Below are 23,936 nucleotides of genomic sequence, written 5' to 3' on the forward strand. Positions count from 1 at the left end.
CTCCTGGGGATCCCCTACTGCCTGGAGGTTTCCAGGGCTGAACCTTAGGTTCCCTCATGCCTGAGAGTGCCTGGCCCTGTATACCCCAGAGCACACCCAGCTTAAGAAGGCATATCTTTCTGGTTCCTCCCATAGGCAGCTGCAGCTAAGAGGCCTGAGACCTTTAGACAGGCAGAGCTAGGGAAGGGACCCAGGGTCCTGCTTCCAGACATGGGTCCCAGTATGAAGTGGATTGTCTCCAGCCAGTGGAGACATCCATAAGGCTGATGCATCTCCCAGAAGGCCCATCCCCCTCCAAATAGTTGCTCAGGCTACTACTGATGTGGTGGCAGCCTTGGTATTTTTAACCCATTTGCAGGGTGGGGAAACAGCTGGGGAAGAGAGAAAGAAACAAGCTCTGAGATCCAAAGCGCTTAGAAGGGAGGATTGAGGGAGACTCTGTGGAGAGGAGCCAGGCCAGCAGCCACTCCCTAGCTCAGGCCCAGGACCCCAACAGGTGGGTGGGGGCCAAGACACCAGGTGCAGAATAGGGAGGGAGCCCCATTAGACTTGGGACCTCTGAGGCTGCAGGGCCTGTTAAAGCCTGGTAGAACACCTCACCACGTTCCTGGGCAGCCCCTGGCTCCTGATGTCAGGTAAACTTCCTACTCCCCACCCAGAGCCCCTCAAATCATCCCTCCACAGCCCCCATCCCAGACCCAGAGTGCTAAGCCAGTCACCATGCTGGAGAACACAAGCCATGACTCCAGCCACCTGACTTGTGGCCAAGCCAACCAGATCTTAGCTGCCCTGAGAGTCAGGGAGAGGGCAGGGACAGAGCTGACTGTAGGTACTCTTGACTGAGCTTTGGGTTCAGGCTCACTCCCAAACAACTGAGCCCAATCTTTGTGTCTTTTGACCTATAAGAGGTCCTGGGGATTCGAATCTCTGTCTTGGGGCTATGCATTCTCCTAACCTCTCCTGGACACCCAGAGGGAAAGCCAGCCCTCATCACACATCCAAGGAAGGAGGATGTCAAGCCAGCTGGGTTATACGTGTCACAGTGAGTGTGTCCATACTTGCCAGGCCACTCAGCTTCTTGGTTAATAACAGTGTCCAAGCAGGCAGGGCTCAACACTATGAGTCCCTTTCTCCTTCCTGTCTTGGTTTTCCCCTTGCATGAGATAAGCCCCACAGGTGATCTTATTTAGGAGAAAAATCAGTTTGATATCCCTTATTGATTCTGCTTTCTGACATCATTGTGGGTAGAGGGTGTCAAGGCTTCTTGATGGAGCTGATGGAAGGTCAAGGAGGGACCTGTGGTGTCCTTTGTCCATCAGTCTCCCCTCCTCCTCCCCCATATGCTCTGCAGCTCCAGGAAGATGGAAGGGCTTTCTGCAGCTATGCTATCTCCTACCTCCCTGGGTCTGTCCTCTACTGGGTCCTGGGGCCCCAGTGATGACAGCCCCTGGGGAACCCAGAGCCCCGCAGAGAGCCTTGAACCTGAGTGTTACATGCATCTGGGGCTTTATAAAGGAAGTGACACCAGAGTTGGATACTGAGTGGTGAAGAACAGCCCAGCAGGTGGCAAAGAGGATGGCCTAAAAGCCTGGAGGGCACAGGCCAAGCAAAGTCCTGGCACAGAAAATGCTGCTGCCTCCCAGAGCACTGGCAGGAACCCCCAAGCTCCAGGGAGTTCTCTGAAGGGTGGGTACTACAGAGGGGAGGAGGAGTGGCAGGAAGATCAAAGGGGCACAGCCTGGGGGTAAGGTTAAGGCATCAGGCTGCGAGGTGCTGGGGGAGGAGGCGGGGCCTTTTCAGGTTAACCAGGTGGAAAGATAGGGGTTCTGGGAAAAGGAATGTGGGCTTGGGCCTTGCCAGGGCTGGGGTACAGACTTGGAGGAAGAAGACCGAGGAGTCTTCAGGGGGTGGGGAGGAATGGAGGTTCAGGTGAGGTGGAGGCATCATTGTGCTGGGGACTGTGGCAGGAGGGTTGGGAGGAGGGTGGACAGGAGAGGAACCAAGCCTGAGAAGGGGCCCTAGTGAAGGAGAGCTGAAAGAGGCAGCAGCGAAGGGTCTGCCTCGAGGCCCTCAGGCCTGGATGCCCAGTGCTGAGGTGGCAGCAAGAGCACACACCTGCATTCTGCTACCATGGGCCAGATCTGCCTGGCCTGCCAGCCAGCTGCAACCGCAGCGTGAGTGAGGAGAGGCGCGGTCTCTCCACAGGGACACACAGCTGGCGAGTGGCAGTCAGGATTCAACCCCGCCCCTTCCAGCCTACTTAAGGGGGTTGATCCCTGAGGCAGGTTCACCCCCACCCCAGCATCCAGAGCCCCGCAGCCTGTACTGTTGGGCAGCTACACCCAAACCAATTAAGGATAGGTAGTATTTATGTTAATACATGTCAATAAGCATGGAGTGCCACCCTACTCTACTTTGGCTGCATTCCTGGCACCCCATCCCACACTCCCCTAAACTATGGAGGAGGGGAGAGGGAGGCTCCACCCGCCCCTTCCTTGCCCCTCCCCCCTCCTGCTGGGCAATGTAGAAAACAGGAGGGAGAGGAGAGCTGTGATGTGGCTGTTGGGGGGGGCTACCCCATCCCTGAGGGGCTGACCTCAGCCCAGGAGGAATGTGCAGGAGGCGGAGGGCAGGGGCGGAGCGAGTGGGGGTAGGGCCACAGCCAGAGGCCCAGGGTTCCTGGCGGCCCCTCCCTCTGCCCCTCCACCTCAGCACTGACATGGCCCACAGAAGGGAAGGGGAACAGGCAAGGAGGGGAAGAGCTGATCTTTCCAAAAAGGTGGGCCAGGGTACCTGGGATCATGGCTACTAGGCCGGGGGAGGGTTGGAGAAGGACCCCAACACCTTCTCCCAGGAGATCTCCCCCGGGTGGATAGTAGATTGTCAGGGAAGTCAGGCCTCTCAGTCAGGCTTCCCTGGGCCCATTCCTACTCCCCCACCCCACCCCCTCCCAGTGCCTAAGTCCTCAGGGTAGTGTGTCCTAGTACCCACGTGGCCAGAACTGGGAAAGGTTGTGATGCTGGAGCCATCAGCCTTGATGGCTAAAGCAGGTGTGAGTGGGAAGCCAGGGCCTCACCCGACCCAGACTGGGCACTGGGAGGGTTGGCTCTAGCCTTCCTCAGATGGATGGCCTACCCTAGCGACACCACCCAGAGCCCAGGCAGGGGACAGTTGATGGGGGTGAGGAGGCAAGTGGTAGGAGTTGGCACCACCATCCAGGTATTTCCAGAAGGAAAAACCAAGGCCTTGGTGGGCCGTGCCACTAGCAGGCAGCATCAGGGCAAGAATCGAGGCAGGCCTTTGCCCATGGGTACCCTGGCAAAGGGTAGAAGTCAAGGGCTGAGGTGGCCCTTGGGCAGTGGTGCAGGTAGCCGTATAGCTAGCTACCTTTTTAGTTTGTTCCCTTCTGTCAGGACTCAGGCCCAGGCTGCCTGATTCCAGGATCCTTAGAGACTCCCAGAGTTCAGAGTAGCTCACAATGACCCTGCTCCTAGAGTGCTGCCTCCATGAGGTCCCTGCCCAGGGTCTGGCATACACTTGGACCTGAGGCTGAGGAGCCGAAAGGAAACCTTGTGGAGACAGAGACAACTTGAGTTCCCACCCCTGCAGATTTCCCTTCCTGCTCCAGGGACGAAGTTAAAACAGTGCAAAGGGCTCAGGTGGGCAAGGGACAGCCCCCACATATTGGAAAGATGGGGGGGTCCTGGTTCTACTTTTCAGTATGGACACAGGCCTGGGAGAGAATGAAACAGAGACTGGGACCCTGAGCCTGAAGAACTAAAACCACTGGGGGCAGGTAGGGGGCACAGTAGAGGTGGGTGGGGACCTCAAAGGCACTTGCTGATCTTGGCTGCAAGGGTGGAAAATTGTAAACAGCCAAAGAATTTTGTTTGCTTGCATGGGGCCAGGGGAGGCTGCCCAGGTCCAAGGCAGAAGCTGGGAGGAGAAAGAGGCTGCTTCCCGGAAGCCCAAGAGCTCAGGCTGGGGTGCATTCCTCCACTCTCCCTCTTGAAGGACCCTGGTCCTGCCACTGACCCCCACCCTTCCTCTGCCTGCCAGCCAGCCAGCCAGGCCAATTCAGGAACACTAGGTCCCGAGGCTCAGGAAAGAAAGGCATGACCCCCATCCCACCCCTGGCCGGGCACAGACACTGCTACTCCAACAGAGCTGGCTGGAGATGGGCCACAGAATGTGAAGCCCACACAGCCTCCCTCGCTGACCAACTTGGGAGCTGCTGAGCAGCCTTGGGAAGTTTGTAGAAAGATGCCTTTTATGGGGATTGAGGGGTGAAACTCCATCCTCAAGCCCTGTCACATTCACTGTTCACCCGGGTGGACCCGAGGGCCCCATTCAGCCATTGTCAACATTCAGCCCTTCCAAAGGAGACAGACCCCCGGCAGTACAAACAGGGTCATCCACCAGGCTCAGCTTCAGGCCAAGATCCCAGACCCTTCCCAGCTGAGCCACTGAGGTTTCAGAGCCCTGTCCTGAATCACAGAGGTCACACAGAATACCCCCTCGCCCCCCTGCAGAGATGCGGGACCACCTATCAGGAGGAGGTCTCTGGATGCCCCCCGCCCCGCAGTGCAGGAGTGAAACTTGAGGGCCTCTTCTGCTCCGATTGCTGTCCTCACAGCCTCTGCCAGCCAGGTGGCAGAAGCACTAAGTGCCCCGAGTGGTGAGGAAGGGCTGGGGCTGGGCTGGGGGCCCCGCCCTTCAGACCCCCTAGTTGAGAACTCTTTCTTCTTTCTTCGGACATGCAACCCTCCCTTGCCAGCTGGCTCCTGGGAACTGAGGTGGCAGCGGAGCCCCTCATTACCCACCTCCACCTCCCCAGTTGTGTAGCGACAGGTGAGGAACTCAGTCCCTTGGACCTGCTGTTCCCTCCACTTGCTTCACAGAGCACAGAGCCTTCTGGGGCTGGGGAGGGGGCCCTATTGCTTCTTCCTCTTTTGTCAGGACTGGCTGCCCCACTTCCGGATGGCTCCTGGGCACGCCCTATTGCCCTGAGGCCCGGCAGGGGAGGGGTCGCTCCTCCCCACCCCTCCCTTGTGCCCGCTTGGCTCTGGCCTGGCCACCAACTCTGGCTGGCCCCGGCTGCCTGCCCGGTCACCCGATCCTACCCGTAAACTTGACGGCGCGTGTTGGGCGGCGGCTGGCTTGGTGGAGGCGGGGGCTGCTCCTTAAAGGAGCCGTCAGAGGGTGCCTTGCGGCCCCGCGGCTTCTCCCCTTCTCCAGGGAGGGCTGCCTGGTGTTCGGTGGCATCACAGACCTCACGGGCTTGAGCTCGGAAGAGGCAGCGGCAAGTGTCAGTGGAGGGAAGGCGGGAGGTGGGGGTCCTGGCACAGGAGGGGTCTGGAGGCAGCGGGACTGGGCAGGGGTTTGGGGGAAGCGATGTGAAATGGTGCAGTTGTGCACCCCAGGACCCTGCCCCACGCCAGGGTTCTTGCGCCCGGCACCTGCCTGTCCAGCTCTGGGAAGGACGATGGCATTGTGGCTAGAGACTGGCCCCTTGTAAGGGGTCCAGGGAAGGGTTCTGGCTCAGAGGTGGAGGGGTTCAAAGATGGTGAAACGGGAGGGCAAAGGTAGGGGAGGGAGAGGCACGGAGGCAATGGAGGCTCAGAGAGGGAAGGGCAGCTCACCCGAAGCAGGGGTGAGAGGCTGTCTGAGGCCCTTGGCTCTCTCCCGACTTGATTCCTCTTGGGTCTGAAGTCTGAGCTCACAGAATTTCTGTGTAACTAGCTCCTTCCAGAGAGGTCAAGCCCGAAGCTGGGGCCGCTGTATCCGAGTGGCAGCCACCTCCAAGTTAGAAGCTGAGGCTTCCGTGCAGCCTGCACCGCTGAGGCGCCCAGGCAGCACTTCTTCCTCAGATGCATGGGTTTCAGGCGTGTTTCAGAGTTGAAGGCTGTGCTTGTCTCTGCAGTTGTATGTGCTCACCCGCATGTCCAGAGAAACACACATACGCTTGTCTGTGTACATATATTCGCACATGCACACGTCTGTGACACACATACATGTGTGTAAAGTGCACATGTGTAATACAACTCCCATGCCACATGCGGTCACAGACATATACACATCTGCCTGCCTACACACGACACGAGTACGTGATACAGATAACACGAAGGGACCCTGAGAAACAGTCACACTCACAGGCGCCCACACCATTGGCTCCAGCCCCAAGGGTGCCTCAGTTCCCCTGCAGGCCGGTGGGTGCACAGCCACCTCCGGAGGCCTCACTCCCCCTGTCGCTCTCACTCCCATGACTGGTTTGTTTTGCTCATTACACTTGGCGCCCTCTGAAATGACTGCACTGATCTGAGTCCTTGTTGGCACTCTGCCCCCTCCTGCATGGGGACTTTGTCTGTGTCCCCCAATGTCCCAGGCTGGCATGAAGTAGGCACACAGAGTTTGTGAATTAATGCCTGTGAGTGTGTCTATAGGAGGGGGGTTACTAGGGAGGGTGACGTGATGGGGCGGGCGCCTGCCCTAGTGGGGGTGACCCCGAGGGTGTGCTCAGCGTGGGTGTGTCTGTGATTGTGGCCAGGCAGGGCACACACACTTGGAGGGAGGGGAGAGCTTGGAAGTGGAATGCGACCCCCCAGCCTCTTTTCCCTAGGGGCTGTAATCCGATCCCCGGGGACTTCCCCCCCCCCCCCAAGCCTCCCGTCCCGCCCTCGTCCTTGCTGCAGCTCCTTCTCTTCCAGATCCTGGGGCAGAGTCCAGGGCGGCTCAAGGCTCCTCCGCGCACGCACACGCCCGCTGAACCCTGAGCACCCTGAGCTGCCCGGCTGGGGCCGCCGCCATGATCCCGGGCCTGGCCCTGCTCTGGGCAGCAGTGCTGGGGGGTGTCGCCCCCAGCCCTCCCCGCCTTCGGCTCTCCTTCCAAGGTAGGTGCACCTGGAAGGCAAGAGGGCTCGGCTCAGGGTGGGCAGGAGAGAGACCCAGTGTGGGTAGGGGGCACGAAGTTTGCTTTTGCCCTGTGCCACTGGCCCAAGTTTGACTGGGGGCCCTCTCAGGCCATCTCCAGTTAACCCTGTCCTGGCCTCAGCCCTCAACCTTTCTACACTCATTCTCAGAAAGACCCCTTACGTTACCATGGCAACAGATCCTGCCTGTGTCCCAACCACCACCCCATACTCCTGACACAGGAGGGTGGTCACTAGGCATCACACTGAGCTTAGGCTGGTAGCAGAGTGGCAGAGAATCCTCAGCCTGACTTCGGAGTTGGGGTCCTGGCTTTCCCTACATACCCAAGCTCCCCCAGCACCCCAGCCTCCCAGTGTGCCCGCCTGCAGACACTGCTTGTCCAAGCATGCCTGAGGAGTTCAACCTGCTTTTCCCGGGGGGGGGGTGATGCTGCATTGCCCACCCTGGAAGCTTTTCACGTGGGTGGGCCCATCTTCACGAATGTAAACTCACATGTGGCCAAACTCACATGTGTGGGCCAGGTCACATGTACAGAGAGACGACATGCAGGGTCTGGGGGAAGCTTCCAGTATAGCTGGCAAACCCTCGGTGATGCCTCTACCCTGCAGAGCTCCAGGCCCGGCACGGCCTCCGGACCTTCAGGCTGGAGAGGACCTGCTGCTACGAAGCTCTGCTGGTGGATGAGGAGAGAGGACGCCTGTTTGTGGGCGCCGAGAACCGTGTGGCCTCCCTCAGCCTGGACGACATCAGCAAGCGGGCCAAGAAGGTGCCAGGGACCCCCAGTCTCTGTGCTGCCCAGGGGGTTGGGTCCCCCAAACAGACACCTTCTTCACAGAGACCAGGCAGAGGCCCTTGACTTGTGTCCCCCTTCCCCAACCCCCTTGCAGCTGGCCTGGCCGGCCCCTGTGGAATGGCGAGAGGAGTGCAACTGGGCAGGGAAGGACATTGGTGTGAGTGCTGGCCACCGGGCGGGAGTGGGGAGGCCCAGCCCCTTGCTCCACAGACAGCAGTTCTAGGACAGAGGCCTGCCTGTTCTGGCTGGGATGGGGGCAGAGGGTCGAGGTGACTGAAGTTTGGAGGTAGTGAGTCAGGGTGGAGACTCATGATTCTTCTTGGGGGCCTCTGAGTCACAGGGCACCGCACAGGCCTATGCTTCTCCATGCGCCCCTTCTGTGAGAGGTGGGCTGGGCTGTTCACCGAGGGCACCCAGGTCCCTGCAGCCCATATTAGTACTTACCTGGACTGATGCAGAAGAGACGAAGGGGTGAGGTGCCACTGGCGAGCTGGGACCCCTTAAGGCCACCTCCCTGGGGGAGGCCTCATCATCCCTGCCCCTGCCCACCCACTAGACTGAGTGCATGAACTTCGTGAAGTTGCTGCATGCCTACAACCGCACCCATTTGCTGGCCTGTGGCACAGGGGCCTTCCACCCAACCTGTGCATTTGTGGAGGTGGGCCACCGGTTGGAGGTAAGGCCAGATCTATTCAGAGAGGGAGGTTGGGAGGTAAAGAAGGGCCTGGAAGTAACAACTGTCCCCTGCCTCCCAGGACCCCACACTCCAGCTGGACTTTCATAGGCTGGAGGATGGCAAGGGCAAGAGTCCTTATGATCCCAGGCATCGGGCTGCCTCCGTGCTGGTGGGTGAGTCCAACGGCTAGGGCCCCTCAGAGACTCTAGACCCTCCTGAGAACCCCTGCGACCCCCCATCGAGTGACCGACTCCTTAAGAGCTACCAGAGCTCTATAAGCACCCCTCACAGAGAGCCTTCAGGTTGGCTCAGCAGCCCTTGCCCTCTCTGCAGGGAAAGAACTGTACTCGGGGGTGGCCGCAGACCTCATGGGCCGGGACTTCACCATCTTCCGTAGCCTGGGCCAGCGTCCAAGTCTCCGAACAGAACCACACGACTCTCGCTGGCTCAATGGTGAAAGGCTGGTGGGGCTATTGGGAGGGGGCTCTCATCCCCAACAGGGTAGGTGCCTAGTAAGACCCATTACAGGAAGTGAGCAGTGGGTGCAGCCAGGTCTCACCAAGTACCTCCCAAGTGTCAAGCCCTGCGCTAGGCACTGGGGCTGCAGGGCAAACAAGGCCTGTGTGGCCCAATGCCCTCGTTGAGTTCACAGACCTCAGAACAGATACATAATAAGATGGTTCCAATGTCAATGAGACCAGTGGGTGAACGGACAGAAAGGGAAACGGAGACCGGGTGGTAAGAGAACTGGAGAAAGGAAGCCACTCTGCTGAGGACAGGGGAGTGCTAAATCCCAAAGCACAGCAGGATTGAGGGAAGAGCATTCCAGGCAAAGAGAACAACTAGTGCAAAGGCTCCAGGGCAGGAACAAGCCAAGGAACAGATCCATGAAAGGAGAAAGGATAAGGGATCTGCATTGTCAGAGGCCAGGGTCATTTGCTCTAAGAGTGAAGGGACCTGGCAGAGTATTCACAGCAGTAACAGGGAGTATCTGCTTCCTGCTCAAGAGGGAGATTCATGAGTGAAGGTAAAACCCCAATATCCCCTCTCCTTCCTTTCTGGGCCATGGCCTGGGGGGAACTGTCAGGGATGTGGGGAGAGGCCGGTGTGTCTAGGTAGTCTTGGTCTCTGCTGCCCTCTTGTGGTTACTTCTTGACTCACAGGCCCTGATCCTCTGGATGCTGTCCCCTAGAGTGCCATCCTACCTGGAGACTGGGTGGTCAGATGCTGCTCTGCAGGCTTCTGGGGGCACCAGAGGAAGGAGAGGGAGCATGCGGGTCTCATGAGTGGCAGGGGCAGGACCTTTCTGATCCCATGACTCCTGCTGCTAGAGCCCAAGTTCGTCAAGGTCTTTTGGATCCCAGAGAGCGAGAATCCTGATGATGACAAGATCTACTTCTTCTTCCGTGAGTTGGCAGTGGAGGCTTCACCATTACTGGGACGCCAGACTGTGTCTCGAGTTGGCCAGATCTGTCGGGTGAGGAGTCCCTGGGCCACATCCGGTGACCATGTCCCTGCCCTTTTGCCTGTCTGGGCCTCCCCCTAATCCCCGCTGACTGACCCCGCAGAATGACGTGGGAGGCCAGCGAAGCCTGGTCAACAAGTGGACCACATTCCTGAAAGCACGTCTGGTGTGTGCAGTGCCAGGCATCGAGGGTGACACGCATTTCGACCACCTCCGTGAGTGCCAGGAGTGGAGGATGGGGTTGGAGAGAGGGAGTGAGGGGCCTAGAGCCAGGAGCTGGGCTGTGAGCCCTTCCCCAGGGAGCCCTCCCCCAAGAGGCTTCTTCCCCACAGAGGACGTGTTCCTGCTGTCCTTGAGGGACCGCTGGAGCCCACTGCTCTACGCTGTCTTCACCACATCGAGGTGAGGGGCAGGAGGTAGTGGGCAGGGCCCACTGGGCTCTGCTGGGTCCCCCACTCTGCTCATGTCTTTGCTTGCAGCACCGTCTTCCAGGGCTCTGCAGTGTGTGTGTACAGCATGAACGATGTGCGCCGGGCCTTCCTGGGGCCCTTTGCACACAAGGAAGGGCCCATGCACCAGTGGGTGTCCTACCAGGGCCGTGTCCCCTACCCCCGGCCTGGCATGGTGCGTAGCTCCAGGATTCCCACCACAACCCACTTAAAGTCTCAGGGGTGGACAACTTGGCCTGGGATCTTCTTGGTGAATGTAGTTTTTTCCTTTTGTTATGGGTGGGAAAATATTACCTTCGTCAGACAGGGCTCCTCAGAGGAAGTGCATATTTCCCCGTCAGACTCTCAAGGGCAAGGCTGGGTCTTCTCTCTTTAGAGTCTCAGGGCAGGGCTCTCCTGGTTCCTGGAGGTCTCTTGTGGACCCACCAGCTCTTCATACCCACATTCCTGTTGTGCCTCCTCCCACCTGCCCAGTGCCCCAGCAAGACCTTTGGCACCTTCAGTTCTACCAAGGACTTTCCTGATGATGTCATCCAATTTGCCCGGAACCACCCCCTCATGTACAATTCAGTCCTACCCATGGGTGGTCGCCCTCTCTTCATACAAGTGGATGCCGGGTACACCTTCACCCAGATCACTGCAGACCGTGTAGCCGCTGCTGACGGACACTACGACGTCCTCTTCATTGGCACAGGTCAGTGTCCTACCACGACCACCCATAAAACTCTGTTCAGACTCTGTTCCACCTGTTAGCGGAAGCAGCCCCTGCCGAAACCCATCTCCACATCTTTGCCTGGGTTGTGCCCTCATCTCCTTCTGGATGTTGCTCTGATCGTTCCAACCCACATTCTTTCCCTACCCAACCATGCTGAGGGTAAAGGTCTCAGAAGTGAGGAGACCCCCCCCAGCCCTAGCTGTCAGGAAACACAAGAAATCACTCATTCTCATCCCTGCAGATGCTGGCACAGTGCTGAAGGTGATCTCCGTCCCCAAGGGAAGCCAGCCTAACGGGGAGGGGCTGCTCTTGGAGGAGCTACGCGTGTTTGAGGTGAGGCCTAGCCTCCTCCTCCTGGAGGCACCCCACCCCATTGATCTCTGATCCCAGCGCTCCTCCTCCTCTCAGGACTCATCTGCTATCACCAGCATGCAAATCTCTTCCAAGAGGGTAAGTGACTCTGCAAAAGGCTTGGGAGCAGAAGGGACCTAGTGTGTTCCCCGGGCGCCCTTCTCCCACGCCTCCCTTAGTAGTTCTAAGCACCGGGTTTGAGTGTAGGTTCTGCCTTTGCTAGACTGCGTGACCTGAGACCTCAGTGTTATCTGTCAAGTGGGGTAAGGGATCCCTGACCAATGGGAGGCAGGCACAGGGCTGTCTTCGGTCAGCCCGGAGCCCCTCGTGCCCTCTAGCACCAGCTGTACGTAGCCTCGCGGAGCGCGGTCGCCCAGATCCCGCTGCACCTCTGTGCTGCCCATGGCCGCGCCTGTGCTGAATGCTGCCTCGCACGTGACCCTTACTGCGCCTGGGACGGGGCCACGTGCACGCGCTTCCAGCCCAGCTCTAAAAGGTGGGCAGGGTCGGGAGTGGGCCACTTGGGGTTATTTGCAGCACCTGGCTAATGAAGGACTCACAGAAGCTGTAATGTACCAATGCACCCCTAGGCGGTTCCGACGGCAAGACGTGAGGAACGGTGACCCCAGCACGCTGTGCTCTGGGGGTAAGTGCCCCAGCTACCCCCACTCTGGGCCTTTGAAGACACCCCACCCCGCCCTGCCTGATTGGACATTCTTTGCCCTCCCCAGATTCCTCTCATCCCGCACTGTTGGAGCGGAAGGTGTTCGGTGTGGAGGGTGGGAGCGCCTTCCTGGAGTGTGAGCCCCGCTCGCTGCAGGCGCGCGTGGAATGGACCTTCCAGCGCGCAGGGGAGGCGACCCACACACAGGTGAACCTCATGCCGCTCTCGCTTCCGAAACAGGCCCTTGTCCCGCCCCCGACATCCAGGAGAGCCCCGCCCTAGTCAATGAACCCCTTGGCCTGCTCCCGCCTCTAGACTAGGTCCGACCCCCCCAGTGAGACTCCGTCCAACTAGACCCCTTATGTCCAGTTTGGTCCCTTACTTGAACTCCACATCCTGGTGAGCCCCCATTCCAATTAACTAGACTCCAGACACCCGCTCCCCGATCCAAGAGGAGCCCTGCCCCCGCCCCGCCCATTGAGGCCCCTGGCCCGCCCCCCTGTCCAGGTAAACCTCGTCCAGGGAGGGTTTCCGTTTTTAGACCACCCACCCTAGTGCACCCAGCTTTCAAACGTCCAGCTGCGGGAGCCCCTTACCTGCTCCTGCTCTGCCACCGTTGACTCTCTGCCTCTCCTGGCCCGACCTGGAGCCGGGTTTCCCTATTCCACGGCCCCGCCCGTAGGTGGCAGTGGAGGAGCGAGCCGAGCGCCTGACGCGGGGACTGCTGCTGCGAGGGCTGCGGCGCGGGGACTCTGGCCTGTACCTGTGCGCAGCCGTGGAGCAGGGCTTTTCGCAGCCCCTGCGTCGCCTGGTGCTACATGTGCTGAGTGCTGCGCAGGCCGAAAGGCTGGCCCGGACCGAGGAGGCTGCGCCCGTCGCCCCTCCAGGCCCCAAGCTCTGGTACCGGGACTTCCTGCAGCTGGTGGAGCCTGGCGGCGGTGGCGCGAGATCCCTGCGAATGTGTCATCTGCAGCCCGAGTCGCGCCCACAGCCTCCCGAGTCACGGAGGAAGGGCCGAAACCGGCGAAGGCATGCCCCAGAGTCGCGCGCCGAGCGGGGGCCACGCAGCGCGACGCACTGGTGATTCGGCAGTCCACGCCGGGTACAGGGAAGGAGGCTACAGGCAGGAGAGGGGGAGGACAGACCCTGGAGGACGCACAGCTAGGGGACCTGGCACATTGGTCCCTGGTTGATGGAGACACCGACCGACAGGCCCTGGCTGAGGGGCAGCCTCGCCGGCTTATTTATTAACAGAGGATAACCCTTGAATGTAGCCCTGGGAGGGATGACCCAGGCCGGGCACAGGGTCCGGCTAGTCGGGAGGAGGCAGATAAGTAGGACTCCAGGGCAACGACCTGGTCAGAGGAGGTGCCCGGAGTGCCCACCCTGGCATAAAGACCGCCTCCCTGGGCAATGAGCAGAAAGCTGTGAACAGGGTGAGCTGGTGGGGGCGGGGGTGGGACAGGCCGACTGTACTAATGCAATAAACACATTATGAGCCGAAGCTGGAATGGCCCCAGCTAACAACCGCTGGTGCTACCTCTTGCTGTGTGGCCTTGGGCAACTTCTTAGCAGTCTTAGGACCTCAGTTTCTGAAAAGGATGCTGTGGTGAGGATTAAAGGCAGTTTCCATGTGACTGAGTGGATTCTGTGGGGCCTTTGGGGCCCTACTGACCTGCACAGTATATTCTGAATATGATTTCTTGGCTGGGTGCTATGAAGAAAATCAAATTTGGTGATATGGAAAATAATGTGAGAAAGCATCACTGAGAGGGTGACATTTGAGCTAAACTACTAGGAGCCAGTCATGGGAGTATCTAGGGACGGAGTGTTCCAGGAGGCAACAGCCAGTGCAAAGGTCCTGAGGTGGAAACAAGGTTGCTGTGTGTGAGGAACATCAAGGAGGACAGTGTGATACAGTGGAGTGATGGATTTGGAATGTTTTAGGAGGTGGAGCCTCATTGTCTTGCTCCCAGTTGGGGAGAAGGGCCACAAGGGTCTAACTGCAAGGGGGTGAGACCTAAGCCTGGTCACTTCCTTCCTTCAAGGGTAAGTGGTACCATGCCTCCTCACACAACATGGTGTGACTTGTATGGAGAGAAGAGGGAGGATCTAAACTGCAGACATGTAGCTGTATTCCATTCTCATGTATCCTGTGCCAGGGAGGAACCTTGTCCTTCCTGTTTAATCCTCATTTTCTCATCTGTAAGAGAGTAGGCAATCCGCTAACCAAGGTTGTAAGCTTGTTAACAGAAATACCAATCTTCAACCTAAGTTTGTCCACTGACTAACACGAGTGCCTACCTCGATAGGTGTGTCTCTGCCCCCGTTGGGGGCTCTCAGAACCCTCATTACAATGCGCTCAAGCTGTCCATCACTCAAATCCCTGGTGCCAGCAGGTCACACAGGGGTAGGTGCTTGTCCATGTGCTTGGAGAAGAGATGGTCCAACTTTGGGTCAGGGTCTTTGCGGTTAGAGGCACAGGACTCCCTTACATATCTTGGCTGCCATGTGGGGCAGGCACTGCTGGAGGTGAGCATGAGGCAGCTTGTCTGGATAAAGATACCAAGGCCTGTGCACATATAGGGGTGCTAGAGTTCCCCAGGGAAGACCCTGCGCACATGTATTAGTGGAGGTATGCTCTTGTCTGGGCTCCATCACCAGCTGGACAGTCTAGGCTGGCCCCTGTGGGTCACTCCACCCCTTCCCATGGCTGAGAGTTGCCCCCTCTAAATATAGCCCAGTGGGCTGAGCTCAGGCCTATTTTAGGCCCAGGTTGGGAGGTGGCCAGCCTTCCCCAGGCTCTGAGGAGCCGCTGCTGCTTCCATCCTATCCCGCTGCTGGGTGCTACTATCAGCCCCACAACTGCCCACCGCCCACCATGCCTGAGGACACCCAAGAAGGTAGGAGATGACTATGGGGGAGGGCACGGCCCCAGTCCTGTGACCCTGTGAACCACGGAGCAAACCCACTCTGTCCCACTGACCTCACTTCCTTAACTAGCCATCAATCACCATACCCTTGATACTAAGGGGACCTGCCCCCTATGCGTGGAGAAAGGGCTATGTCTGGAACCCCACCTCCCCTTAGGCCCTGTTTCCCCTGCTAGGGACAGCAGGGAGGGACTGGGGAGAGTGACTCACTTGGGGGGTAGTCACCTATAGGCTATGCCCAAGTGGGTGTGGGCTGGGTAGGTGGCTGGCCATTTCGGCTCTTCATTCAGGAAGGAAGCTGGGATTGGGGGCGGGCAGTGGTTCCAGGAAGCATTTGGGCATGCAGCCCGGGCCTGGGAGTGAAGAGATCTCTGGTCTCCTCCAATTTGGGCCTCAGTGGATCCAACCGTTAGCCGGTTAGGATCCTTTGGCCTGGCCAGACTGACAGCTAGTTAAGACTTTGGTGGCCACTCTCCTAACTACCCTGCTGCATGCAAGAAGTACAGAGGTTCAGAGGGGCCATACCAGGGGTCACTGCTACAGCAAGGCCAAGCTGGTCAACTCCCTTGTCACACTTTCAACATTTCAACTGGATGGGAGAGCCCTAGCCCCCAGTAGTGGTGGAGAATGTTTGCCTCCTTTTGGGGTCATAACAATGATGTTTACCATGATTTTCCTGGTAATGAAGAGAATCTGAGTTCAATTTAGAAAGTGTAGGGAGGGGCACCTGGGTGGTTCAGTCAGTTAAGTGGCCAACTCTTGATTTCGGCTCAGGTCATGATCTCCCCGTTCGTGAATTCAAGCCCCACATGGGACTCTGCACTGACAGCACTAGTGGAGGCTGCCTGGGATTCTCTCTCTCTCTCTCTCTCTCTCTCTCTCTCTCTCTGCCCCTCCCCAACTCCCAAGCGGGCAAGCTTGCTCTCTCTCAAATAAACATTAGAAATCACAAAATAAATACTTTTGATGGGTCCAAAAATAAGATCACAAGAAAAGTACAGAGGTCCCAGTAACTAATGGGCTGTGAATGGATAAATAGGAAGCCACCACACACCCGTCAGACCCTCAGGGCAAAGAAACCCAAATAGGTCAAAAGTCAAAAAAAGCCTTTTCTCATCTCCCAAATGGCAAACATGTACACATGTATGTATATAAATTTTTCATTGAAAATGCCTAATGATGGCGACATTGTACCCTTTTGGGGTTGTGGATAGTCAGTCTGGAAGACAGTTTATAATGGCTGAAAGAAAAAGTCCCTGCTCTTTAAGCCAGTAATTTTGCTTCTGGGAATCTGTCCTCATTAACAATTAGGAAATTGGGGAAAACCTTCATAGTCAATGAGGCGTGTCCCTTCCTAGGAGTTACTAACTTCCAAAGGGAACTGGGAACAATCTAAATTCCCTGGGCAGCCTCAAAGGGATGCCCCGAAGCACGGAGAACCTGGTAACAAAGGCATGTCACATGCTGAGTGCAAACAGCGGGGTTCACAGAAGTACAGCAGGATCACGCAGAGTAGAGCCAGGGCACGAGGCACAAGCACCACCCAGCTAGGATGGAGACGTGGAGGTACCAGGCACTGGGTCTGGCCTGGTGGCCAGCTCACAGGGTCTTCAGGGGAAACTGAAAGAAGAGGCAGGAATGAATTTCACGCACTGCGGGGTTGGTCTGTCAAAGCGGATACACTCTTCTCTAGAAATGAGCAGGTAGAAGAATGCCTGAAACGTCCTTGAGGTGTTTGGAAGGGAACAAAAGTGAGCAGGTCAAATGCACCTCCGTTACTGTGCATGTTAACAGGCCTAAGGAGTTCTGGGGTCCTCCTGGTTCCGAATCAAGTGTCATTCCTGAGCTGGTTTTAGGGCATTAGGAGCCAATGTCCCTTTGTCCTGTCCCATCTTCTCTGAGCTGCTGCCGCCGCATGAAGCCTCCTAAGGGTGACCTGCTGGCTGAACCAGCCCTGCACTGTCCCAGCAGACACCTTGGCACTAACACCGAGCCCGAAGAGCAGGGCACCGCTGGCCCCAAACCACATACAGGAGGTGCGCCTGCACCAGGTGGAGTCCATCAGCGACCTGCACAGTGGAGGTGAGGGGCACAGGGCCGGGGACTGATGTGCTGGGAGAGGGGAGGAAAGCAGGCACCACCCCTACCCTCCTGATGCCCCATTTGCCCCGCAGGTTCACTGCGCCCCTACCTGGCTGAGGAGGCACAGCCGTGGGACGAGCTACTGGGCATCTTGCCACCGTCGCTGTGTGTCCAGGCTGGCTGCAGCCCTGTGCACGGCAGGGGAGGCTTCCTGCTGCTTGCATTGCTGGTGTTCACCTGCCTGGCGCTCGCCATCCTGGCCGTCTACCTGAGCGGTACAGCTGGGTGGTGAGGGGAGCCCGTGGGAACTGAGGGTGAATAACGGACTGCAAGGCCTTTCTGCTCGGCTGGGAACAGCTGCAGAGGCTGAGGTAGTCAGGTGGGGAGTGGTGGAGTGGCCGGGGGTCTGACAGTCCCCCTTTCACACCCGCCTGTCCACAGTGCTGCAGAGTGAATCCCTCCGCATGCTGGCGCACACACTGCGCACCCAGGAGGAGATGCTGCTCAAACTCCGGCTTGCCAGCCTCAGCCAGCTGCGGAGGCTCAACTCCAGTGAGGCCCAAGCACCCAGCTGAGATACCACTTGGACCTGGAGCTTGGGTGTGTGGGTGGGGAATAAAATCGCTGTTGGCAGGTTTCTCCTTATGCATTGCTCCACACTACTTCCTTGGTACCATACCAGAGTCCAATTCCACCCCACAGCTACCTGCCTCTCCTGTCTTCAAGCCAGGCCTAGCCAGGTTTTCTGGTGCCCAGGTCCTGCTTTGGGTGGCCCAAGGTCAGAGGAAGGGACACCAGCCTCCTGGCTCCTTCCGTGGCCTGTCAGCAGCCTCTGGCTTCCTCCAGATAGGTTCAGAGTCTAGAAATAGCTGTCCCCCAACCCCAGTTGCCCGAACTTTGCCAGGCCTCCCAGCGGGGGTCCAGCATCGGCGCTTCAAGCAGGCAGAGTATGGGGAGGAAGGCCACTTGAGGAGCTGTTCTTGAGGTCAGACCTCCAGATGAGATGAGATGGAGACGGGGGAGACCAGTGCATGGTGAACGGCGGGGCAGGTGGAAACACTTAGGCGCTAAGGGCCACACATGGCTGAGCATTCAGTTTAATTACCTCTAATAATCTTTAAAAATCAGCATATAGATCCATTCCAGGTAGCCTGGCCTCCCCACCTGCTTTGGTGGCATTTGTCCAGATGCCATGCCCCTCAAGGAAGTGGGTCATCCCTGGGGATCAGGGCCCAAGAAAGGAAAGGGACAGCCCTCTTACTGCCTGCCCCACAGCCCTGGGACAGGCACACATCTGGCCTGGCCTGAGACAGGGCAGAGAGAGGCCACAGAGCTGTGCAGAGGCAAGGGGCCAGGGACAGGATACCAAGCGCCCTGGCCTCCAGTCACTACCCCAGTCTGTTTTTGGTTTTGTCATTAAAAAAATAAAGCCACAATTCCTGGCAGGAACAACCAGTCATTGCAGTGTCTTCTGTTAAAAACACAGGCACAAGTGTGGACAGTCTCCTCTTCAGCGGCCCCACCTCACAGGATGTCTGCCCGCTTGTCTCGCACACGGCTGCGTGCCTTGGTCCGGGCTTTGAAGGCAGCAGCGTTGTACAGGTGCTGGGGCGGGGGCAGAGAGTGACGAGCTGGTGAGCTGGGGAAGGGGAGGCCCAGGGCTTCTCCTCTAGCCCCTGCAGAGCTCCACGCCTCCAGGCCATGGGAATGGAGGGAAGATAAAGGGACCCAAGGGCGCAAACCTTCTCAAAACGTGAGATCTTGCAGGCCTTCAGGGCAGTGGCATCCAGCACCAGCACGGGACCCAAGCCAAAGATGTCACGGAGTAGCTCATTGTTCTGGGGGCAAAGAGGGCAGTGAGCTCAAGCTGGTCCAAAACAGCCAAGCTGGGTGCTCCCTCCCTGTCCACCTTCCCACCTGGAGATGGTGGTGCATGCCCGATCCTAGCACGTCCTTGAAGGCAGCATAGGCGCGGCGCCGAGCCCAGCTGTCCACATAGAGCACCTCCAGCCCAAAGCGGATGGACTCTTCCTCACACTCACCGCCCTGCAGAGTAGAGGGACCCTCAGAACGGGGCTTGGTGGCTGTGCCTGGAGATGCACTCTCACTAGGACACATGTTCTCACACACACCTCGACAAAGTGCAGCACAGAGCGGAAAGTGGAGCGCTGCCGCCGGCGGTCAGCCTTGGCACGGTACTTGTTGCTGTCGGTGGCCAGGGTTCGCAGGGCACTGCAGAGGGCCTCCATGTCCTCGTAGATAAAATCCTCCTGTGGTGGGAGCAATGCAGGGCGTGTGAGCAGAAGCCCGGGCTCTGCTGCCTCTCTACATGGGGTTGCCCAAACCCTTCCTGTCTCGGAAGACATTTTCTTCTCTGCCTGGCTCCCTTGAATTCCATCTTGGCCCCTGCCTGGGCCAGGCATCCCTGCTCAGGGCCCCCCCATGGCACCCGGCATCTGAGTCTATGTTAGGGCTACCTCCCCTCCATAAGGACCTACGGCTATCTTGCTTTTTCTGTGTTGTCCCCTGCATCCAGCCTACGATGGGCAGGTGGTGTCATAGCCCCCTCCTTGCCCCTCACCCCTCTCACACCTCAAGGTCCCGGGCAAGCTCAAAGAGCAGTGCGATGGTCTCGCCGGCAGCAATTCGCAGGTTCACACTTTCGCTGGACAAGAGCTGGGGCAGCCGGGGCAGCTGCCTGGGGAAGGAGCAGGCTGAGCTACGTGTGGGTTGGGGGGGCCCCACTTTCCCCTCCCACTCACAGCAGGCAGTCACTCTTACCTGTCCAGGATGTGGCTGATATGGGTGCTAGGGCAGACTGTGAGTAGCAAAGCCCAGGCCTGCAGGGCAGCACAGAGCAGGCCATGCAGGCTGGCAGGGACCACAGGGGCTGTGGAGCCACCCATAACACAGGACCGGCTGAAAACACCTTCCAAGCAGTTGAGGCAAGAGACCAGGTCCTAGGGACACAAGGAGGCAGTGGGAGCGGCTCAGGGGCAGAGCCAGGGCCTAGGTGCTCTATTGCCCGTGCCCAAACGCCACTTACCTGGACATCGGCAGCAGCCACATAGCACCCCAAGCCAAGAGCAGAAGCGCACTGTTGGGAGAAGGGCAAAGCCACGCCATGGTCAGAGACTGAGTCTGGGTTCTCAGACATGGGGCTCACTCTCAGAGTAAGGGAGCCTGAAAGCAGGTGGACCCCACCTCTCTCCTCAGGGATTAGAGGAGGGAAGGGTGTCACAGAGCACAGAACACTCACGTGGAGCCGAGCAGCAGGACTAGCTGTGCCATCACTGAGCACAGAGACCAGGAGAGGCTGTAGGCTGTGAAATAGCTCCTCGCCCTTGGGTCCAGGGCCCAGCTGCACACAGAGCAGGCCTAGCACAGCGGCGGCCAGGGCCTGTTCCTCGCCCTTCCCTGCAGGAATGCTTTCCAAATTAGCCCATGCAGCAAGGGTCTGTACCCAGCCAATTCAGGTCTCCCGTGAGCCCCCAGGGCCCAACCTTTCTTGAGGCACTTTTCCAAGGCATCAGCCAGTGTGAGGCGGCGTTCCAGCAGGAAGTCAGGGAGTAAGCGGGATGCCAGGGCCAGGCGAAGGCTCTCAAGAGCACCCTGCCGGGTCTTGGCACTGAGGAATGAAGAAAGGGGACCTTGTGTGCCAGCCCTACTGGGTCACACTTGGCATGGGCTGAGCAGGGACACGGGTACAGGGGTTGGCTGGCAGTCAGGGGTACCTCTTGTCTGTGAGGCAGTCCACATACTCCTTCAACTTCTCCTCAAGGTCTTCCTGCTGGCCCTGCTCATCCACGGCATCCCCCCCTGCAAGGCCAGATGGTCAGCCCTGCATCTTGCTTTACCCCAGGGAATCCCCACAGAGTCCCTGCCAAACTCCCACCCACTCTCACCAAGGCTGTCCTCTGCTGCAATGCTAAGAAGGCTGGGGCAGTCACTGGTGGTGCTGCGGGCCTCACTGACTGCCTCATCCTCACTGGAACCAGAGTCAGCTTGGGCACTGCTCCGGGCACCTGGGGAGGGTAGAACACAGCACTTGGCCTGCCTCTACTGATTAGTGATGGCTGGGGGTACCTCACCCGGCCTCATGACCCCCCCAAGAATAGAGTCCTGCCCCTCTCAGAGATGAGGAAATGGGAAGCTGAAGTAGTAGGCACAGGGACTGATGCAGGGGGCGCTGAGCCAGGAAAGAGGAGAAAAGGAGTGAGGTCTATCAAATGCAGAACATTTCTAGGCCCAGCCGAAGAAAACCTGGCAGGCTTGGTGAGTAGAGCCTCCTTGAGACCAGAGCCTGCTTTAAGAAGGAGACTGAGAACCTGGTAGAGGCAGAAGGGGCTGCAGAGGTCCCATTTGGAGTGGGGACATATCTAGGCAAATCCAGGGGGAGCTTAGCTACCAGTCCAGATTATGCCTAAAAATGGGCAGGGCAAAAGTCAGGGGCTTAGATTATTGAATCTGTATATATAGAACAGACAGACAGACATAGGGTTCAAGTCCAGCTCTGTATCTTAAAAAGAGTGTAACTAGGTCAAGGGCCTAGCCTTCAACACCTTAATTTTTTTTTTAATGTTTATTTATTGTTGAGAGAGAGTGTGCAAGCAGGACAAGAGCAGAGAGAGAGGGAGGGAGACACAGCATCTGAAGCAGGCTCCAGGCTCCCAGCTGTCAGCACAGAGCACGAGGTGGGGCCCGAACTCACGAACCAGGAGATCATGACCTAAGTAGGGTGTCAGAGGCTTAACCCACTGAGCCACACAGGCATCCCCAACGCCTTAATTTCTTCATCTGCAAAACAGAGATGCTAAAGCATCTCATTTAGTGCAGCAAGTAAAGACAATGACTAAATAAACAACTAGTTTAGGCTCTTCCGTGGGCCCACAACCACCCATCTGCCTTGGGGCAGCCCAGCTCCTAGTGGATGTGGCTGGGTGTCCCAGCCTTCAAGCATACTGTCTTTTGAGCTCCCTCTGGGCCATCCCAGGCCTTCAGCCCTCAGTGGATGGACACACAGGCTCCTCCTGACCTCAGGAAATGCAGAGAGTGGAGTGACCCCTGACCACATGAGTCCCTGAAAATAGGTAAATACAGGAGAATGTCAGGGTCAGCAGAGCTAGAATGCTCCTGTGTGTGGGTTCTGCCCAAGGCCAGGGGCTGACTATGGCAAGAGCAGCTCCTGCAGCAGAGCTCCAGATGGGTTCTGGTCATCAGGCTGGTCCTACTTCTCAAGAACTACATACTCCATGTACCTGCTGGACAAAGTCCAGCATACATGCCTCTGCTCACCTCCTCTCTTACCACCTAAAGCAGCCCAGCCTCCCTAATTTGCTTCCTCCAAACACCAGGCCTTTGCACAAACTATTTCCTCTGCGTAGTGCTCTCTTCCTCACCTCCTCAGGATTCACCCAGAAGCCCCTCCAGGATTCCTGGATTCTTAAGTCTGGGGCTAACACCATTCAGTGAACTTGTCCCACAGCACCAGTCCTTCTGTAATGTTGCTACCCTCTTAGATGTCCCTACATCCAAGTCCCATTAGGGCGGTGACCAGGTCTAAGCTGTGCCTAGTAGGCACCCCGTTCCTGCAGTGTAAACATATGTGTTTACTGCACCAAGACACACTCCTGTTCAAAGCTGATAAGTCTCAGGACTGCCTCAGGCTCAAGGGCACTCCCCAACCCTCTTAGGGCCAGGTCCACCAAGGCCGGGATCCTGCAACGTCCCAGTCGCTCCCCACCCCTCCGCCAGGTCGCCCCCTACCTCAGTACTCTCCGTCAGGCTAGACCTCCCACCAGTTTCCTAGTCCAGTCCAGCAAAAGAGCAGAGATTAGCGAGAAGGGCTGTGTTCCTGCTGTCTGGCGGGTTTGTCTATTATAGCAAGCAACTGGGGTAGATCAACAATGGAGAAACTGAGGCCGGGAGGCACCTAATAGTTTAGAGCCGGTACCATGGGTCCCCGAGCAGCATGCTCAAGTTGGGCGCACACGTGGCCGCTGTCCTGGGGCACGTGCTGGCCGCGGGAGAGTTGCGGGACTCCCGCAGCGCCAGGTTGGTCGACACAGGAGTCTCCGCTCAGGACCCTCGGGAGCACCGACAGGGGAGCCATGCAGGACCTCTGCTCGCCGTTCAACAGTAGCACCCCACTTACCCGCTCCGCGGCGCTGGCCTCCCTTGCGGGGCGCGCTGCCCTTACGGGCGCGGGGCATGCCGGGAATCAGGAGCGCGGGCGCGCAGAAGGCTCAGGGTCAGGGACCTGGCGGGTGGGGGCTCCAGACCGGCGAGACACCGGCCAGTGGTCTAAGCTGAGACTTGGGCAGACGACGGGAGCCACACGCCGCACGCGACACCATCTTCGCGAGGCGCCCCGCCCTGACAAACGAGTCGCTGCGCCCCGCCCTGCTAAACGGGTGGCCGGGAAGGCGAGTTCTTGGCCCTTGGGTTCAGGACCACATGCACGCGGCCGAAACTACTAGTCCCAGGGGGCTGCGCGCGCAGATGACTGCCAGCAGGCTAGGCGCAGAGCGCCTCGGGAAATGTAGTCTACTCCTGAGACCCATAAGCCCACGACGCTCTAGCTGAACTATGCACCCACAATACCCTGTGTACACGCCCCGCACGCCCCCCCCCCCGCACGCCCACGTGCATGCATGCACAGTTGTTAACTCTGAAGCTGCCCCTTTGGAGCAGCCTACCACGTCAGGCAGGACCAGCGTTTCTGGGCACTTACAGATGGACACTCACGACAGGAAGAACTTGGGGTTTAGTGGAACTTGGTGAACAAACCTTAGGCGGTGAAAGAAAAAGTGACTTTATGCTGAAGCAGAGGACAAATAACAGCTTAGCACCTACAGACCTTAGCCAAGATCTTGGAG

General features: G+C 58.1%; 3 protein-coding genes across 7 annotated transcripts; 2 read left to right on the plus strand and 1 right to left on the minus strand.

Moving 5' to 3' along the window:
• Nucleotides 1-2,707: 2,707 nt before the first annotated feature.
• SEMA3B (semaphorin 3B) lies at nt 2,708-13,572 on the plus strand. Of its 4 annotated transcripts, none has more exons than XM_029918155.1 (18): nt 2,708-2,779; nt 6,708-6,890; nt 7,539-7,696; nt 7,818-7,880; nt 8,280-8,399; nt 8,479-8,572; nt 8,733-8,852; nt 9,731-9,876; nt 9,968-10,079; nt 10,197-10,266; nt 10,344-10,488; nt 10,788-11,007; nt 11,270-11,361; nt 11,437-11,478; nt 11,718-11,875; nt 11,970-12,025; nt 12,111-12,250; nt 12,726-13,572. In XM_029918155.1, the coding sequence occupies exons 2-18, from the start codon at nt 6,806-6,808 to the stop codon at nt 13,125-13,127; spliced, it is 2,223 nt and encodes a 740-aa protein (XP_029774015.1). In that variant the 5' UTR covers nt 2,708-2,779; nt 6,708-6,805; the 3' UTR covers nt 13,128-13,572. The 4 variants fall into 4 exon arrangements, with proteins under 4 accessions (XP_029774015.1, XP_029774019.1, XP_029774016.1 ...); XM_029918156.1 differs by lacking the exon at nt 2,708-2,779 and adding an exon at nt 4,778-4,851; XM_029918157.1 differs by lacking the exon at nt 2,708-2,779 and adding an exon at nt 5,067-5,308.
• A 212-nt stretch (nt 13,573-13,784) lies between these two features.
• Nucleotides 13,785-18,510, plus strand: LSMEM2 (leucine rich single-pass membrane protein 2). Of its 2 annotated transcripts, none has more exons than XM_029918176.1 (4): nt 13,785-14,946; nt 16,945-17,058; nt 17,151-17,333; nt 17,500-18,510. In XM_029918176.1, the coding sequence occupies exons 1-4, from the start codon at nt 14,925-14,927 to the stop codon at nt 17,631-17,633; spliced, it is 453 nt and encodes a 150-aa protein (XP_029774036.1). In that variant the 5' UTR covers nt 13,785-14,924; the 3' UTR covers nt 17,634-18,510. The 2 variants fall into 2 exon arrangements, with proteins under 2 accessions (XP_029774036.1, XP_029774037.1); XM_029918177.1 differs by having other exon boundaries at nt 16,948-17,058.
• IFRD2 (interferon related developmental regulator 2) lies at nt 18,138-23,454 on the minus strand. Its single transcript, XM_029918172.1, has 12 exons — nt 23,213-23,454; nt 20,964-21,083; nt 20,793-20,877; nt 20,562-20,686; nt 20,318-20,475; nt 20,105-20,155; nt 19,840-20,018; nt 19,651-19,756; nt 19,191-19,328; nt 18,976-19,104; nt 18,801-18,896; nt 18,138-18,663 (listed from the first exon to the last, which is right to left on the minus strand). The coding sequence occupies exons 1-12, from the start codon at nt 23,268-23,270 to the stop codon at nt 18,583-18,585; spliced, it is 1,326 nt and encodes a 441-aa protein (XP_029774032.1). The 5' UTR covers nt 23,271-23,454; the 3' UTR covers nt 18,138-18,582.
• Between the last annotated feature and the right edge of the window lie 482 nt (nt 23,455-23,936).

Source organism: Suricata suricatta, chromosome 12 (assembly GCF_006229205.1).
Source record: "Suricata suricatta isolate VVHF042 chromosome 12, meerkat_22Aug2017_6uvM2_HiC, whole genome shotgun sequence".
NCBI lineage: Eukaryota > Metazoa > Chordata > Mammalia > Carnivora > Herpestidae > Suricata > Suricata suricatta.